This window comes from Stegodyphus dumicola, chromosome 10, assembly GCF_044657685.1.
Source record: "Stegodyphus dumicola isolate Sdum_Otavi_A_Nest chromosome 10, ASM4465768v1".
Taxonomy (NCBI): domain Eukaryota; kingdom Metazoa; phylum Arthropoda; class Arachnida; order Araneae; family Eresidae; genus Stegodyphus; species Stegodyphus dumicola.
Genome location: NC_140777.1, coordinates 129,034,961 through 129,054,943, shown reverse-complemented (window position 1 = coordinate 129,054,943; position 19,983 = coordinate 129,034,961). Strand labels below are relative to the sequence as shown.

The 19,983-nt window shown below is 35.0% G+C and overlaps 1 protein-coding gene across 2 annotated transcripts in view; it reads right to left on the bottom strand.

Moving 5' to 3' along the window:
* LOC118195624 (F-box only protein 32) overlaps positions 1 to 19,983 on the bottom strand; it is a 165,634-nt gene that overhangs the window by 54,888 nt on the left and 90,763 nt on the right. The window contains exon 2 of one of the 2 annotated variants that reach the window (XM_085825529.1): positions 5,243 to 5,355. In XM_085825529.1, the coding sequence (XP_085681655.1) occupies positions 5,243 to 5,355 (113 nt within the window). The remainder of the gene's footprint in view (positions 1 to 5,242; positions 5,356 to 19,983) is intronic. The other variant, XM_085825530.1, reaches the window with a different exon arrangement.

Genomic DNA, 19,983 nt, shown 5'->3' with positions numbered 1-19,983 from the left:
CTCGAATTAGGGAAATTGTAAAAACTCAGCGTGAAAAAACAATTGATGAAGTACTCGAGATACGCCGTGAGGAAGAGTCCGTTCACAATTCAACGAATGGGAAACGACCTGATGGAAACAACGCAGAGGCGTTCATATCAAGAAGGAATAAAAACTATAAGCCAAGAATTTGTTACATTTGCCGACGGCCTGGTCACATCGCGAAGGACTGCTATTACAGAAACAAGAATCCAAAAAGGGAGTTATCCAAAGGTAACAAGGAAAGAATGAAGTTACAACCTACAAGTGTGAACGTTTCATCTCGTTCTGGTGAAAGAGAAAATGATGTTGCTCTTCAACTTACGCGTGGAAAAAATGATGAATGTGATAAAATTTGGTTGCTGGATAGTGGTGCAACCGGACACATGGCAAAAGACTTCTTTTGGTTTCAGAATATTACACCAGAGGTGAGGGAAATTTACCAGGCAGGTAAACACTCAAAAATATATTCAAAAGGTATTGGTACTGTTAAAGCAAAAGCTATAAATACAAAGAATTCAAGTTTTATTAATTTAACTATTAGTAATGTTAGTTATATTCCTGATTTAAGAAATAACTTATTGTCACTCACTGCCTTAATGGATAAAGGATGTAAAATTGAATCAAGGAATAATTCTGTATTAGTTTTTAGTAGGTGTAATGAATTACTTTTTAAAGCATTTAAGAATAACGGTAGGCTTGAAGTTAATTTAGAACCATATTATAATTCTGAATCTTGCATTGCTAATGATTGTACTGGTAATAATTATGAACTTTGGCATAGTAGATTGTGCCATTTAAATCCAAAATATATGCTTAAAATGAAAGAATACATTGATATTAATCATGTAAGTGATTTTAAGTGTGAAACTTGTGACATAAGTAAAATAACTAGAAAAAGTCATCCAAATATTGACATTAATCAGAGTTCAGAAATTTTAGAATTAATTCATTCGGATCTATGTGGCCCTGTTCAAACTGAATCAATTGGTGGGTCTAAATATTTTATGATCTTAGTGGATGATTTTTCTGGAATGTATTTTACTTATTTTCTTAAAAGTAAAAGTGAAGTGTTTGACGCATTTTGTAAATTTAAAGCTAAGTATGAAAATTTAACTGGTAAAAGAATTAAACGTTTGAGAACAGACAATGGTTTAGAATTTGTAAATCAACAATTAGATAATTATCTTGCTAATTCAGGTATTTTTCATGAAAAAACAATTCCATATAACAGTGAGAGTAATGGAAAAGCTGAACGAGCAAACAGAGTTCTTTTAGAAAGAGCTAGGACATTACTACATGAGAGTGAGCTTCCGGTAAAATTCTGGGCAGAAGCAATTAATTTTAGTACTCAAGTATCAAATTTAACACCCCGGAAAGGAAAAGAAAAAATTCCTTAAGAAATTTGGACTGGTAAAAAACCCAAATTAAACTATCTAAAAAGGTTCGGATGTGTGGCATACTTTCACATTCCGAAAGTAATGCGAAACAAATTTGACATACCAGGGAAAAGAGGGATAATGTTAGGATATGCTAGAGAAAGTAAAGGATATCGTATTTATGATATAGCAAGTAACAAAATAATTGAAGAACGATCAGTTAAATTTAACGAATCTTTAAAGGGTAGTAATTATATGGGAAAAAATAAAACCTTAGAAACTTGGGATATTGAAGAATTAGAAAGAAAGGGAAACGAATTAGAATTGGTTGTTACGGAAAATACCCAAGCAAGCGAATATGATGACTCATCGAATTTCGAAATCGCCGACATAAGCCATTGTAGCGGGGGTGATGACAGGGGGAATGAAGTCCAAACATCTGATAGCTATGAAAAAAGTAATAAATATGGAAATGAAATACTATTAAGACGATCCGAGAGGCTCAAATCAAAACAACTAGCATCATGTATAATCAGTAATGTTCCGAATGATTTTTCAGAAGCAAAACAAAGTGCGAATTGGTATGACTGGAAATCCGCAATGGAAAATGAATTAGATTCATTACATAAACACGAAGTGTGGGAAATAGTAGAGAGGCCTGAAAAAACAAAATTAGTAAAAAGTAAGTGGGTGTATACTTTGAAGGAAGGAGACTCTGGGGAAGTAAAATATAAAGCGCGATTAGTAGCGGCTGGGTTTAATCAAATAAAAAATAAGGATTATACCGAATCATATTCACCAGTAGTTAACATTGAATGTTGTAGATTATTGCTTGCACTTTCAGCTAAATTAAACTTGACTGTTAAATTTTATGATGTAAAAACAGCGTACTTGCACAGTGACTTAAACGAGGATGTGTATATGACTCCTCCACCTGGTTATGAAAAACTGATTGGAGAAGGTAAAGTATGTAAATTGAAGAAACGTATTTATGGGTTGCCTCAATCCGGTAGAAATTGGTATATGAAAATAAAAAATGAATTAGAAAAACTTGGGCTGGTACAGTTAGTTAGTTGATAATTGTATATTCATTTATAATGATTCCAAAAACATTTTTATATTGTGTTTGTATGTTGATGATTTAGCTGTATTCTGTAATAATAAAGAAATGCTTGAAAATATTGTTTCTAAAATAAAAAATGTATTTGAGTTACGTGAAAATACTAATTCAAAATTTTTAGGAATGCAAATAGAAAAACTTGAAAATGGTATATGTTTGTCTCAAACAGAATATATTGAATCTTTACTGACTAAACACAATCTGGAAAATTGTAAAGCAGTGAAAACGCCAATCGTTAAAGGAGCAGATAAAGGTTTTTCATGTACAAATGAAAAAATTGATGCAATTTTGTATCAGGAATTAATTGGGGAACTTTTATATTTAGCGAATAGAACGCGTCCTGATATATCATTTGTAACAACTTATTTGTCACAATTTAATCATGTACCAGAAAAAAGGCATTATCTTTTGGATAAAAGGGTATTAAGGTATTTAAAAGGTACAAAAAATAAAAAACTTTTCTATAGCAATGATTTTGGAGTTTTAAATGCATATGCTGATGCTAGCTGGGGAAATGCAGAAAATGGTAAGTCATTTTCTGGTGGTACTATTTTACTAGGTGATTCATTGATTTCTTGGAAATGTCGTAAGCAGAGAAGTGTTAGTCTGTCTACTTGTGAAGCAGAATTATTTTCTATTTCTGAAATTTGTAAGGATATTATTTGGACTGTAAATTTATTATCAGAATTAAAATGTAAACAATTTTTGAATGCTGCAGTGGTCTTGAATACAGACAGTCAAGCTGCCATCCAGTGGATCAACTGTGCAAGATCTACGAAATCCAGACACATGAACTTACGTTTCCATTTTATGAAGGACTTAACAAAGGACAATGTTATTAAGTTGAAATATTCACAAACTGATAATATGATTGCAGATTTTCTTACTAAGAATGTCAATGAAGAAAAATTAATGTATACATTGAAAGTAATTTCCTTAATTTCTTAATGTAATGTGTTATATATTGTTTGTATTTCATTTTTGTATTGAAAAATGTTGCTCGCAGGAGGGGTGTGTTGGGTAGAGGCGAGCGAACGTTTTTTCTTATGCGCATGCGTATTATGATGGCGCAGCTGTCTCTTCTACCGACACATCCGTCATTCGAGCTTCGAGCGTATGGAGATGGTGAGATGTTACTTGCTGTGTGATGGTCAATACGATTTCCTGTGTGATCCTTTTATTCATTATACGTGTAAATAAAGTGTGTTGTCCTAAATCGATGCCTTCTTTACTGTAAATATTGGCCTCTGAACAACAAAAACATACAAATTACAGGTAAAATATTTCTGTAATTACAATGAAATTCGTCTAAAAAATGTGCGAACAGCCTCTGTACATATTCAGTTCATGGCAAACATAATATTTTGAAATTAAATGACAGTCATTTAAAACATTAAAATTACAGAAGAAAGAATAACAAATTCCTTCTTATTCTCTATGTTACTTTGTACAACAAACTAAATATTATTTATCTCCTTTCCTACAAAATCCTTTTATACTTGATGACAGCAAAGGTATATTAATTTGGATTACAAGTTTGGGTAAAATTTAATTGTGTCCATACATTCATTGATAAAGAAGTAGAATGTTAACAGCGTTCTAAAAAGATATCAATACAATCGATATGATTACAAATATATGATACAGTACAAAGTTTGTAATCCGGACGTCCATTATCCGGAATGATCTATAATCCGGACCTCAAAGCCACAAACTTTAGGCATGCGCGTAGAGAATGCGCATACATTACGTGCGTATATTTAACGCATGCGCGCGTTGAAAGAAATGTTTAATAAAGTAAGCAAATAAGTATTAAGCATTTTTTTGTAAAATTTGACACCCTTTAGATCATAATTGCTCTTTATTTCCTAAACTACGGTTTCATATTTTTAATTGTATAATTTCTGCATGCCATCTTACCAGATTTTAATTAATGATCTATAATCCGGAAAAATCCTCTAATCCGAAATCGCCGAAGTCCTTACCAGTCCGGATTGCGGACTTTGTACTATATTTCATCAAACTGATGACTTGTGTATGCATGTTTGTAGGGGGAAGGAGTTTCTACATGATGCTGCAGAATCATGAACAGGCAGTCACAGAACATTTTACTACTCAAAAAGGCATCATACACATTATGATATTTTTCCAAATCTGGAAACAAAGGGGGAGAAAATACAGAATTCTTATGACTAAAATAATTATGACTAATAAGGAATGAAAACATCTATCTAAACATCTATTATCTCTGAAGATCTTAACACTCAATTAAGACTGATTGTATGAAACATCATTCTGATGTATTGCAAGTCAAGCGTTAGGAATGAAAAGGGGAAATGATGATGAACAATAACATCTCATCTTAACGAATAGTTAAAAAGCGATTGTTTCATACACATCACCACAGTTTCAGCACAGTCAGAATAATGAAAGTGATAATCCACAATACTTCAGATCTGGTTCAATCAAATCTCTGAACACTGTAGCATCTGATATTTTATTAAGTACTAAAATGTGATATCTTCAGTCATTTATCTGCTGAGTTATGATATACACGGAATTTTTTAAAAAATAACCCAGAAAAATATTTATAGATGTATTTACAGACTATGTATAGAGAATAAGCCATATAATTTTAATATTGATTTCATTTATAATTTTTTTAGCCTTTTCTTTTGAAAAAATACAATACATGCTTGAAGTTTACTGGTTCATTTTCCTGTACCTGAACTGTTGATGTATGCCTTATTCGAACTTCCAAATGGATATTCAGGATTACCTTCATAGTTACTTGTGTCTCGTTTCTTTTCATGGAATGCACTCCGGTTTCTACAAAACCTGAAAAGAAATATAGTAAAATAAGCATATCTGAAGAATATTTATAAATAAATACATGACAAAAAAAAGTATGAATGGTAATATGAGACAAATGTTTTAATATTTTTTTACAAATTACATCAAATATATGTAAATATGATTTAAAAAATTTGCATTAAACTTTTAAATAGGTGCTACAGATGTGCCCAAATTTCAGAGATGAAGTTGTTCTTATCTTGCTCAGAAATATTTCACAATAATTTGCAAGTTTAACTTGTACCGCTGAACTCATTGTTCTTTTGTTATCACGAGGAGCACTCAAACATCAAACTGAGATTTTTTAATTTATACATTAAAACAAAAAATTTGAAGGTGTGAAAACCGCATTTATCTCCCTTGCTATATTTATACATTTATCTCTACATTTAACTATTCTCTGGAAGGTTTTGTTATTGAAAGATCTGTTAGTGTGACCGCATGGCTTGCTTCATTTTATCTCATCAGTTCAGGTATGTTAACCTCCAAGTAGGCCTGTGGCGCAATGGCTAGCGCGTCGCGCAGCAGAACCACAGGTTTGCGGTTCGATTCCCGGGCTGCTCAAGGTTGACTCAACCTTCCATCCCTTGACAGAGTCAATAAAATGAGTACCGGGGGGGGGTAATGCGACCAACCTGACCACTTGTGCAGGCAATATGCTCATGCACCCCGGGGCCCAGAAAGTAGATATCAGGGCACTGCCGGCCATGGCTCTCTAAGGGCTGTTTGTGCCGCCGAGTTTATAGTTTAGGAACTTTTTTAAGGATCCTGGATCATAGAAGCTTAACTTGTCATCAAAATGCAGAACAGAAGAATCTTTTGATGGATATGGTTAAGCATAATTATTCACAAAAATTCGCACTTTCGAAAAGTCAGCACATGCTGATTACCAAGACAGTGGGTTTTTTTTTTTTTTTTTTTTAAAAAAAAAAATCTAAAAGAGCTCCTTTGAGGTCCGCATTTCAGCACTGGTTATAAGAGACGTACAAGTGAGTGAGACACCAGAACTTCATTAAGTGTTCTTACAGGTATAATGCCATCTCACTAACTGCACAGTTTGGTTCCGATTATTATGGGGCATACCCCAGGTGGACGGATCCGAAAGTCTCCCCCCTTTTCTCCTTACTACCAGACATCGCGAGAGGATTTTCTGTATTTTAGTTCTCCAGTATTTTAGGTACTCCATGCCACGCACATACTAAGATTCCAATCCGGGCCCCTAGATACGGCAGCCAGCATTGCTAAGCATTATACCGATCAGGTTGGCAACACTGATGGCAAAGGAAGGCAGGCTATTCTAATATGGTACAGGCTGATTCATAAATATTTTTAGGCAGAGGCTTATTAATTAATGGCTATGATTAAAAAGTATAAATGAAGCAGGGAAGTATCTGAAAAATAAATGCAATTTTTAGGCCTTAAAAATTTGTTCTTTTGTTTTATAAGATCAAAAGATTCGATTTGATTTGAATGACTCTCGTCCTCCACATTAATAAAATTATTTTTTTAAACTTTTTTACGTTAGCATCATTCAAGCACCATTTCTCTCTAGTTTTCATAAATTCCCTAATTATCTCCATCTAGATCTTTGCCCTATATCACTTCAATAACTAAATTCCACCTAACATGACTGGATCACTACTACTATGATATTAAAAAAAGTATCAAGAACAATTCTTTAAAACACAAATTGTTTAATTGAGTGCAGATAATTTGTGGAATTATTCCTGCGAAAACCGAGTTTACCGCTGATGATTCTCGTGACAATGAAATTTTACGACGTTCTAAAACTTTTTTTCGACCAAGAACTTTAAGCAGTGGGTTCTGATTCAAGCTCGGATTCCCTGATAAATGTCCCCTGTTCGGGACATCCATAAAAAATTGTACAGAGATTTCGCCTACAGGTAAAATAACCAACAGACTTGTACGGGTACCCGTAGGCTAAATCCCCGTAAAAATCAGTAGGCTAAAGCAGAGAAAAATATGCAGATCTATATAAGAACCCAGAAGCCAAATCTTACGTAAAACAGTGCAGATAATTTGTGGAAATATTCCTGCGAAAACCGAGTTTACCGCTGATGATTCTCGTGACAATGAAATTTTACGACGTTCTAAAACTTTTTTTCGACCAAGAACTTTAAGCAGTGGGTTCTGATTCAAGCCCGGATTCCCCGAACAGTCATCCCCTGTTCGGGACATCCATAAAAAATTGTACAGAGATTTCGCCTACAGGTAAAATAACCAACAGACTTGTACGGGTACCCGTAGGCTAAATCCCCGTAAAAATCAGTAGGCTAAAGCAGAGAAAAATATGCAGATCTATATAAGAACCCAGAAGCCAAATCTTACGTAAAACAGTAGACAGGAGCTCGTAAACAAAACTGAATTATACGTTGATGATAAAATGATAAACCTGTATAACTAAATATATATATCACAACTTGCAAAACTCAAAATCAATAAGCCCTATATTTTAGAAATTCTAAAATTATTCTATAATTAATTAAATCATATAATTATAATAATTAAAACTTCTTCATGGCAGTTCATCATGCATATTTTATGATGCAGAGTATTTAAACATGAGTAACAAATCAGTGAACTTTTATACGAGTTAAAAAACTAATAAGGAGAAAAAAAGCAAGATTTTCATTTTTTTCGTCATAAAAATACAGAAATTAAATTTCAGAGGCCTGCAAAAGAATGCCGAGTTCCAGATTATTTTACTCCAGCAGTGTAAATAGCTTCCATTTCTTTATTATCAAACTGTACCAAGGCAAATTATAAACTTTCCTGCTGAAAGCCAGAATACCCACGAAATATCAAAGTGTCGAATAATTATTATACTGTCATCACTTTGTAGGATTTATATTTATTTTAACTAACATTTATTTTAAGTTTAAGCTATCTTTTCTGTCAAGCCTTTACTTTCCCCTAGAATTGCCAATGCCAGAGTATGTAAATTGTAGTAGCACGCGCAGTATATTCAAATTTTAGCAGAAGTAAGTTGAGTTTAAATAGAAGGGAAACGAGATTGTATGTGTGCTTCTTGAATCGCGAGCGTGAAGGTTGCTAGGTAGAAATTTAAGAACCGCGCGTTTCGGCCTGTGAGCCTATTTCGGCAGTTCGTTGAATCTTCAACTGCTTAATCAGTAAGCTTGCTGAATCTCAGCTGTATCTTAGAACGCGGTTAACTTAGGTACGATTTTAGAGCCTCGTAGGTAGTGATCTCGTTATTTATTCATCCTGTCATTTATTTTTAGTTTCACATTTCTGTTTTGTTAAGCCGCCGGGTCGGCGTAGTTTGTGAGCGTCAAGTGAACGCAGCTGTTATTTCTAAAGTGGAATAAAAAGGGATTTAAACCCTTCTTACGAGTTTGTGTAATTTACAGTTCATAGCAGTCACTACCACTGTTGCCGACAAGCTGGGGCCTCGCAACACTATATTGGCGCCCGAACATCTTACGAACTTAGATGGCCGATAACTGGATTGAAGCTCCTGTACAACTCCAACAGCAAGAAATGGCGAACCAGTTAGAAGGATTTGGATATCTGGTCCAAACGATGAGAGCATCTATCAAGCCAAATGTAAATTTCGACGGAAAAAAATCGGTGGCGATATTCTTAGAAGGCCTCGAAAATCACTTCCAGTTATACCCTGTGCCTGAAAGACAAAAAGTTGCCATTGCCACGTCTGCACTAAGAGGACAGGCCTCACTATGGTGGAAGAGTATAGGGAAATTTTTATTAGGAGAATTCGGAGGCCAAACATATACCTTTGAAAATTTCAAAATATCATTATTAAAGGCCTTCCCCATAGTGAAAGACCGAGCAAAGCTAGAAGCCGAGCTGTATAGTTTTTATCAACGTAATATGGAAGAGTTGACGGACTTTATTCTGCGAAAAGTTAAGCTGACGGATATGCTGTATGGAAAGAAACCCGACACGGAGATAATTGAAATAATCTTACCAAGATTGCTACCTGCTGTCCAAGATTACTTCGAAATCCAAGTACCTTGCAGGAACTCTTCGAGCTGGCGGTCAAGTTCCAAAACCGAAGAAAGCGGAAAAATCTAGAGGGGCATCGTATTCTTAAAATCCCCGCAGGCAATTCTCAAATCAACAGACCGGAAACACAAATCGCTCTTATGGGGGAAAGAGCTAACAAGCCAACTCATCGAAGCTAGAAGGTCAAGGCGCAAAAAGGAAATTTGAAAAAAACAGTCCGCGTACCCAAAAGATTGAAGTTGAAAGGAAAGCTTTAAACGAGTAGAGGAGCCTGTAAAAGCGAGGGTCCAGACCCCGGAAGTTTCGAAAAAACCCTTAAGAAGATACTTAAACACGGTCGTGGTAAAGAATTCCCAATTACCAATTATACAAGTCCTAGATGGCGATGTACCAGTAGAAGCCCTCATTGATACAGGGGCAGAAGGTAATTTTATTAGTGATACATTTTTCAAGAAAGAATTTTAATAGGTTACGATTATTTAAAAATAAAAACACAGAAATTATAGCGGCTCAAGGAAAAACCTGTCAATGTATCGGGAAATTATCATTAAAAATACAGATAAAAGATGAAAGCCTTAAAGTATTAATTTTTGTGGTGAAAAATTTGCAAAATCCAGTCATCTTAGGCATGGAGTTTTTAAAGGCCGCGAAAGCCAAGCTAAATTTTCAGGAGAATTCGATTATCCTGGAAATGGATCGGAGGGTGGTGGAGCCACCGCAGGTAGACCTTAGCCATTTGAGTGTCCATGAAAGCCAAGCCATCCAGCAAGTGGTGAGTACTTTTTCAAACTTGTTTTCAGAACGGTCTGGTAACTGTCAAATTGTAACACATGATATACAACTAACTGCCGATAAACCCTGTAGGACTAAACCCTACCGGTATGATAAGCAGAAAGAGCAAATTATCGAGGAACACATTCAGGAAATGCTGCAGAACCAGATAATAACGCCCATACATAGTGAGTACGCGAGTCCAGTCGTACTATGTAGGAAAAAGAACGATTTCCCTCCTTCGGATAAAAGGGCTTGGAGGTTTGCTATCGATTACAGAAAGCTTAATAGTATTACTAAGTTCCCGGTTTACTCTTTGCCGGTAATAGAGGAAATTATTAGAAAGATTAAGTCTACGAGATACATGACTACATTGGACTTAACGTCTAGCTACTATCAAATAGCTATGAGACCTGAAGATATACATAAAACCGCGTTTATCACAAAATCGGGCACTTATGCATTTTTACGCATGCCCTTTGGGTCGTGTGGAGCCCCGTCAATATTCCAGAGAGCTATGGATATTGTTCTAAAGCCTGTCCTAGGAAAATCGACTTTAATCTATCTAGATGATATAATTATAACGAGTAATACGTTGGAACAACATATTAAAGATTTGGAAGAGGTTTTTAAATTATTAAAAGAGGCCGATCTTACAATTAACGCATCAAAATGCAAGTTCGCGACTAAAAAACTTAAATATCTGGGTTATAAAATTTCGCAAAAGGGTATAGAAACTCAGGATTCAAAAATAAAAGCCATCAAGAATTTCCCACCTCCCAATACCGCCAGGAAACTTTCTTCTTTGCTTGGGTTATGTTCTTATTATCGGTCGTTCATAAAAGATTTCGCGAATATTAGTGAACCGTTGTTAGTAATTAAAAGAAAAAAAGTCAGTTTACGTGGACAGCAGAAGCAAATACAGCATTTGAAAGGTTAAAAGAAGCACTTATCAATGCTCCTGTTTTGAAATTCCCGGAAGGGGACGAAAACCTGGAAATTGCAGCAGATGCGTCGGACTATGCCGTAGGTGCGGTTCTCATGCAGAATGGCCATCCTTTGGCTTTTTTTAGTAAAACTTTAAACTCTACGCAAAGGAATTATACAGCTACAGAGAGAGAAACATTAGCCGTATTAATGGCTGTACACAAATTTCGAGTTTATTTCGGTAAAGCGCCAGTAACAGTCTTTTCGGATTATGCGGCTGTTGGTAGACTTTACTCGGGGAAAAACCTAACGCCCAAGTTAATAAGATGGGATTTAAAACTTCAAGAATATAATCTAATAATTAAATATAAACCAGGGAAAGAAAATAATGTAGCTGACGCACTATCCCGAATAAAACTGGACGATGAAGGGAATGAACTCAAATGCGCTGTGTTGACTTCAAAATTTTAGATTCTAGAGAAACAATTATTGCTGAATTGAAAGCTGATCCTGAATTTGGAAGTATTTATGCTTATTTAAAAGACTCCGAAATCTTTGAACATACAGATGTCGCCGCAATAAGAAGTAGAGCACAAAACTATGAAATAATAGATAATTTATTGTTTTATAAGAAATCAACAAACGAAAATTTTGAGTACAGGCCAGTCTTCCCAGCATCTCTTCGATTGAGCATTTTGAAGGAATTACACGACGCGCCAACATCGGGTCATTTAGGGGTCAGAAAGACTATAAAAAGGGTACGCGAGGCGGTATATTTCCCACAATTATACAAAATAGTAATTGCGTATGTCAGGTCCTGCAATCAATGTCAATTAATAAATGATATTGATTACAGCCCGGCCGGGTACTTAAATAGCATTCGCGCTACATTTCCGAATGAAATTTTAGGCATAGATCTTCTTGCTCCTTTTCCTCAGAGTGAGTTAAATAAAAATCGTTTTCTTTTAGTAATTGTAGATCAGTTTTCAAAGTGGACAGAAATTGTTGCACTTAAACGCGCGTCAGCCAAAACCGTTGCAGATGCATTCTTACACAGGTACATTTTAAAATACGGTGCACCGATAAAAGTCATTAGCGATAACGGTAAACAATTCGTTAGCCAAATTTTTGAAAACATTTGCTCTGGACTTGGCATACGCCATATCAAAATGGTTCCGTATAGACCACAGGCAAACATCGCAGAAAGAGTTAATAAAAATATTGTCAAAATAATTCGAAGCTATGTTAGCACACATCACAAGAGCTGGGATGGCTACATAAATGAGTTAGCTTATGCTTTAAGAATAGCAAATCATGATACTACTGGAAAAACTCCAGCAGAATTATTTTTAGGACGTAAGTTAATTACGCCACTAGATAAATTATTCTTTGTGCAACAAAGGAAAGAAGAGTTTAAACAAAAAGATATACAGAAACTTATTGATCAGGCGGTTAAAAGTTCGGATACGGCAAGAAATAGACAGAAACTTTACTATGATCGAAAACGCCGTGAAGCAGATTTTAAAGTAGGTTATAAAGTGTTAAAGCGGAAATTTTCTTTATCAAGTGCCCCAGATAATTTCATTGCAAAATTGGCTCCAAAGTTTGAAGGCCCCTATGTAATACAGGAAATCAAGGGAGTCGTATTGTACCTTAAGAACGAGAGAGGGGGAAACCTGTAAAGCAAGTCCCGACCAGGTGAAAAAATATTATAATCAAAATGATTTTGAAATCCTTAAAAGTTTCTTGCAGGACTCAAACGCAAAAGAAGTGGAAATTCCAGAATTAACGCCACCCGCTCAACCACCCAAGAAGCAGAGAACAGAAGAGGAACCTAGCCCTTCTACAAGTCATTCCTAGGGTCCCGAAAAGAAGGAAGGAAAATGGTCACACTCCAGCATTCAAGAAGTGCAGGAAATCAACACCGCCTCGTAAAAAATCTTTGGTAAACAGGAAAAGACCAGTTACAACTTCCCACGGTAGAAAATCTGCGTCGAGGAAACCACTTCCAGGGCCAGATAGTCAGGAGCAAACAAGGCCGCCGTTCACGAGAAGAAAAAGACAGCAAGAGGAAAGAAAAGATTGGCACCAGCAGAAAAAATTCAAGCAAGAATCCAGACCGGAAGCCGCCAAGATCAGCCGTCCAGGGGCCAAACGGAAAAGACAGGAACCCGAAGACTACCACCCCAAAAGGCCGGCGTTCAGAGGGCGAAAAAGGAACGTCACCATGGAGGAAACTCGAAGGACCCAAAAGCGGAGATTAACTTCCATGAACTCTGTAACTTGGGATCAATTTTGCCAGAAGAGGATGTCGGAGTTCCAAGCATTGAAAACTCAAAGATAAGTTAAAATCTTCTATGAATTTTTCTTTTGTTCTGAAATGTTATGTGTAAATATGAAGTTCTATGTGTTGACGGAAGTCAATTTGTCTCGGTTGAGACTTAGTTTTGTTTACTGTAGTCAGCTAAGGCAAAAGCATTATTTTCTTTAAGTGTAAAATCTAACAGCAAGCAGTTCCTGTTGGTCGAAAGACTGGTTCTGTTATGTTAAGCCAGAATTTGGCCGAAAGTAAAATAACTTCGTATTCTTGTATTAATGGAATATTTAGTTTCAGTGCCGCCAGCTTGGCGAAGAAAGCGTGAAGTAAAAATTTATTTTTATCTTATTCATCTTATTGTAAATTGTAAAAATTATTAGAATTTTGTAAATATAGGTAAATACTTGAAAGTTATGTAAAAGTAGAATTTTGTCTAGAAGCATAAAATTTTAGATGCTAAAAGTAAATGCTCAAAAGAAACGAGTTCAAATCTAACTATTAAACAGTAGATAAAATCATGCTTTAGAGCGAAAGCCTGCATGTCTAAAGATGAATGAGGGGGAATTTAGAATGAATGTGTTTTGTAGGGTTCTCCACCTACACTTGAATTTTAAGAATGTTAAACATAGCTCATCGAGTTTCAGTATGTTCGATTAAGGTGTGTCATATTTGGTCGTTGAATTCTAACAAATCATTGTGGTTAGGGGAAGTGTTGTAATACAAAACACGAAGATTCCCGTTTGACACCACATACGGTGGAGAACCAGGGTAAGGTTAAATTCATGTTTGAATATTTGAATGAATGTGAATGTAAGCAGTTAAATAAGGAAAAGAAAAGAATCAAAAACGAAAATGTATCGAGTGTTAAGAAAGTGTAAATCATAATGTATTTCGAATATACTGATACTTATTGTTTCCAGATGCTGGAAGGAAGAGAAAAAGATTGATTGATGAAGACCAGAAAAGTTCCTGTAAGAAGATATGGTAATTTAATCATCTACAGAAATTATTGTAATTGTTTTAGGAAACAGTTTGTTTTTGTAAACGGGGCTCTTGAGTCTTAGGTCAGAATATGGAAACTTTTTCAACAGGTCGTGTTTAGGACCTGCTTCCAAGTTTACCAAATTCTGGCAGCGGCAAATATAGGGTTTATATTTATTTTAACTAACATTTATTTTAAGCTATCTTTTCTGTCAAGCCTTTACTTTCCCCTAGAATTGCCAATGCCAGAGTATGTAAATTGTAGTAGAACGTGCAGTATATTCAAATTTTAGCAGAAGTAAGTTGAGTTTAAATAGAATGGAAACGAGATTGTATGCGTGCTTCTTGAATCGCGAGCGTGAAGGTTGCTAGGTAGAAATTTAAGAACCGCGCGTTTCGGCCTGTGAGCCTATTTCGGCAGTTCGTTGAATCTTCAACTGCTTAATCAGTAAGCTTGCTGAATCTCAGCTGTATCTTAGAACGCGGTTAACTTAGGTACGATTTTAGAGCCTCGTAGGTAGTGATCTCGTTATTTATTCATCCTGTCATTTATTTTTAGTTTCACATTTCTGTTTTGTTAAGCCGCCGGGTCGGCGTAGTTTGTGAGCGTCAAGTGAACGCAGCTGTTATTTCTAAAGTGGAATAAAAAGGGATTTAAACCCTTCTTACGAGTTTGTGTAATTTACAGTTCATAGCAGTCACTACCACTGTTGCTGACAAGTTGGGGCCTCGCAACACTATAACTTCATAACACATATTTAAGTTATATGTGGAATATTCTGTAATTCATCGCCCAAATTATTGGAATGAAAGAGAAATCATAATTTTCCATAATTCTACAGAAATTTTATTAAGCATTTAACATACATTTTGTGTTACACATAATGTATACTTTATATCACATATACATATATTAACACATTATAACTCAGATTGCACGCGGCTGAATAAGCCGATCTAAAAACAGCTGACAGAGCTGAATTTTTCATAAATTTTAAATTTCTATTACTAAATGTTTACCGAAACATACATAACCAGTAATAACAATATCCAAAGAAAAAAAAATTCAAATTTATATTTATTTTCTACCGAAATTTAATGTTTGGTACCTACAAGAAATTTCTGTTCGCTACGCTTTGTAATTCAAGCTAAATATTACATTTTCAGACTTATATTTGTTTCAAATAATTCTAACATGTTCAATTAATCACTGAAAACTTATTTCATTTTTAGTTAAAATTTCTTCCCAAGTGGTACAAGACCTTAAAATAAATAACGACAACCTAGTATTTACTACCTCTAACTAAATATTCCTTCAGTGCACAAATAAAAATATATGTTTGTGTATAAGTAATTATAAACTTTTTAATTTTTTAACTACGGTTGGACACCTGATGGCGCTTTAATTCTGATAAAGTTTGTAGCCTTGGCGAGAAATTATTAGATATTATCTTCATAACGGATTGTAGATGCTCATCAGTCTTTCGGGTTCTTATTAATTTTCAACTGAGAAAAAAAGCTGTTCGCATATAAATGTACTCCGAAACAAAGCGATTATTCTTGGTCTAAAAATTCGTAACAGAGTGTATTTACTTTTTGACAAGTACGAATAAAGGTTAATAAAATCTGAGTTTTCAAACCTTCGAAGAAGATTTATATCACAGTGTAAATTAATTAGCTCCATTTATAGATTTACTGTTGCGTGACTCATGTTAATTTTTCATGGTAATGAAAATTATATAAACTCAGACTTCAAATAATTAAAATATTGAAATCTTTGCGACAAACCCAACTCATATTCGGGGGTCGCATAAAATTGCTTCAGGGACCGTTAGTTTGAGACCACTGTATTACGTAATATTGATATAATTCATAACACATTCAGGAATCAAAAGGCATCATAAAAGTTGCCGAAGGGAGTCGAGAAAGAAAGATAACCCCACAGAAAAGGAAATGCGAGAGTAATCCTATAATTCTAATTAACAATTCCACCGGTGCTAACTTAATATTATCTGTCCTAAGATGGACTAGTGACAACAATGGAATAATCACATTATGTTGTGCATGCTCTATAGGGATTTGAGCATGGTGTTAAAAGACAGAAGTTTGTTAACCCCATTAATAATCTACTTATATATTTCACAAGGAAGTTAAAAAGACACTAATACGCTGTTACAACACGGAACGGTCTTCTTATTACTTACTACACATATGACATCATGAATCAGGAATCCCACCACGCACATTCCGAAAATGCGTAAATACGGCATATTTTTAAAAGCCTTTTTATCTTCCTACTGATACGGTAGTTAGCACACTTTCAATTTCAATGCATTTCCTCAAAATGGATAACAATAATGATATTAAAAAATAATCAAAAAAACAGTTCCAGCTGTTTGAATGCTAAGTGAACCGTATCGCTGCAGTAACTGAAATAGATAGTTCAATGCCCTGAGCGATAACATGCGCAAGGCACGCTTGCAAGGATTCCACAAAAAAAAAAAAAAAAAAACGAAAGACTTTTCAAACCATTTCTTTCTTTTATTCATTTATTTATTTTCCCGGACTCAAAGGCCAATATGGCAGTAATTCCATGGTCTGCTAAAGCATCTTTTGATAAAGCTTCTCATACCGTAATTTCAAAGCTCATGGTGGTGGCCTTTACAAAGGATGTTTCATACACTAGCTGGCAGCGCCACTGCAGCGTTAATAGAACTAAAAGCATTTCTATTTTTAGAATGTAAACAAAAATTGTTATGCAAAAATATGTATCTTTAGAATGTAAACAAAAACTGTTATGTAAAAATATGTATCTTTACCAATCTACGTTGTCATGTTAGTAATTCGCAGTTTTTTCATTTTCTATATTCTACGAAAAGGTATAATTTTTGTTGTATTTAAAATTACCTCTCACTTCTTATTAGATTTGACATAGTATTCTAATACAAGATAATAAGACTGCTATAAACATAATACTGCAGTTCAGTTAACGATGAATGGGGTACCTGGCCGTCAGCTGTTATCAGGTATTGTCCCACATTCATCATTAACTAGATTTATTTTAACTTTAATATGAGTACTATACAAATTAATTACATTTTTCATACTACAATACATAATTCAAAAGTATAAATTTGAAGTATATTTACATTAAAGCGGAGTAAAAAAACTAAAAATAATGCAAATGAAAAATAAAAATAATGCAATTGAATCCTTAAGCTCATAATGTAAAGTTACTGCGTGTCAGCTTGTAAATAAGATAATGAAATTTTAAGAACTAAATATGCTACTATTACATTCATATTTCTAAGCGGGATGGCAAATACAATACTTTCCTTTCCCAAGGCAGAAAGTAGATTCATAATTTTACAAATTTTAAGAACATGATGTCTTTGCGTAATTAGAACTTTTTGAAAGGAATTAGCTTCAGGAAATTTAATATGGTATGGTTTCATTGAGGGATATTTCATAATATAATGATCCGGAGATCCAATGTCCGCAAAGACATAAGGATCAGCATTGGGAAATTTTTACGGACCTTGCGGATCCTTGTGTCGTTGCTGATTTCGATTTGCCAGCTAGATGAGTTAAAGGTGTGCGCCCGCCCTATTCACAGAAATTCTATTCTTCTTGCAGTTTTTTTACTGAGATTGTCAAGAGATAATTCCTAAGATATGATCTAGGCCAAGACATGGGAGAAAGTCTTAGAACCAAAAAGGTAGTTTCATTCTGAATTGGCTTTCCGGCCTCATTATCTTCTTCTATACGCAATAAATTAGTATCCAGTAAGCACTGGATAAAGGCATTTTTTCAAAAACGAAAAACCGGTACCGAACTCATCCTCGTCTCAGTGCATCGAGAAATAAATGTTTTTAAATTTGAAATTATGATCCTTCCATACACATCGGAATTACGCAAATGCGTACCAAGACATACCACATATTATGCTTTGTCTGCTAATAGAAAATTCATTCGTTTAAAAACATGCATTTATAGACTTGCTTTGTAAAATATAGGTATATAAATTCATCTGTATGAGAATCTGCTGACAAATTTACTTTTTCTATTTAAGACTGCATTCTTTTTAATAATTCTTTTCAAAATTGTACAGTTCTGAGATACCATTAAACATCTTTGATGTGGTAAATTATTTCTTTCTTTGACGAAATCAACACGTGTTCCTGTTTCAGAAACACTGTTGCTTCATGAGTTTGACACTTTGCAGCGGCTTTAGAACCGGTGAAATTAAAAGAGATTGTTTTGTAGTATGTTATTAAAGCCTAAGCGGTAATCTCATCAATCTCATAGCTTTTTAAAGAATGCCCCTGATAAAGATGCGAACTACACTAGTCCAAGAAATCCTCATTCTTAAGCCACTACAAATATATATGGAATTTTTTTCAAGGTGCTATAGTAATCGTGAGACTTTCTCTAGATTGCTGACACTTTGCAGCGGCTTTAGACTTGGTAAAATTAAAAGAGGTTGTTTTGTAGTATGTGATTAAAGCCTAAGCGGTAATCTCATAGATTTTTAAAGAACGCCCCTGATAAGAATGGGAACTAAACTAGTCAAGAAATTCTCATTCTTAAGCCACTACAAATATATATGCCAATTTTTCAAGTTGCTATAGTAATACGACTTTCTCTAGAAACAGCGCTTAATTTCTTCGAAAAGACTAGCAGTTTTCAATTAAATGCTATATATATATTTATAAAATGACACCTCATTCAACGAAAGCTATTAAGAAGAAAATAGTGCATGCTTTTATAATTGTGATTATATTTTATATTTGTGATGCTTTTATAATTGCGATAAGCAAAACTGCTGTGTTTGAGCATTACAAAAGTAGTGCAAAATTGCAAAAGCAATGGCGTAACGATTTCTCAATCAGCATAAAGAGCTCAAATATATTGAATGTCAATCAAAATTTTGGAAAAGGGCACGAAATATAAAAGGTCATTAATGGTTATATATCAGTTTGACGACACACCGAACACTTCTAGCCGGTATATTACCACTCTATATAAAAGCAGAGATGGAGGCAACTTTCACTAAAATGATCCACCTACGCACAGATGCAACTTTCGCAAATACCAGCTACAGTCCAGTCCAGTTCGAACATCTCTCCAGTTCTCAAAAGAAATGGAATCCACATCACAATTGATAAGCAACAGACTCACACCTCGACACACGCACCAGGACACAGATCTACACAGACGGTTCAAAGCAGGAGAATGGTGTAGGCAGTGCATTTGTGCATAGTGAGAATGGCAAAACTGAACACGACTGGCAAGGACGTCTTGACACTCACAATAGCATCTTCAGGCGGAAATGCTGGCAATTACGGCTGCAGTGCAACATCTCATAGATAACTAGATCCCACGAGCAACCATCTATACCGATAGCCTGTCAGCTTTACTTGCACTTGAGAACCATCATCCTGTCTCACCGCTCATAACTCAATCTCCAACACCTCCTTATGCAACATCCTGAATATCTTCTTAACATGGTCTAGGTTAGAGCCCATGCGGATAATGAGGGCAACGAGGCTGCAGACACGTTGGCCAAAGTTGAAATTTCCAACTCGACAGTCCAAGCCATCACCGCA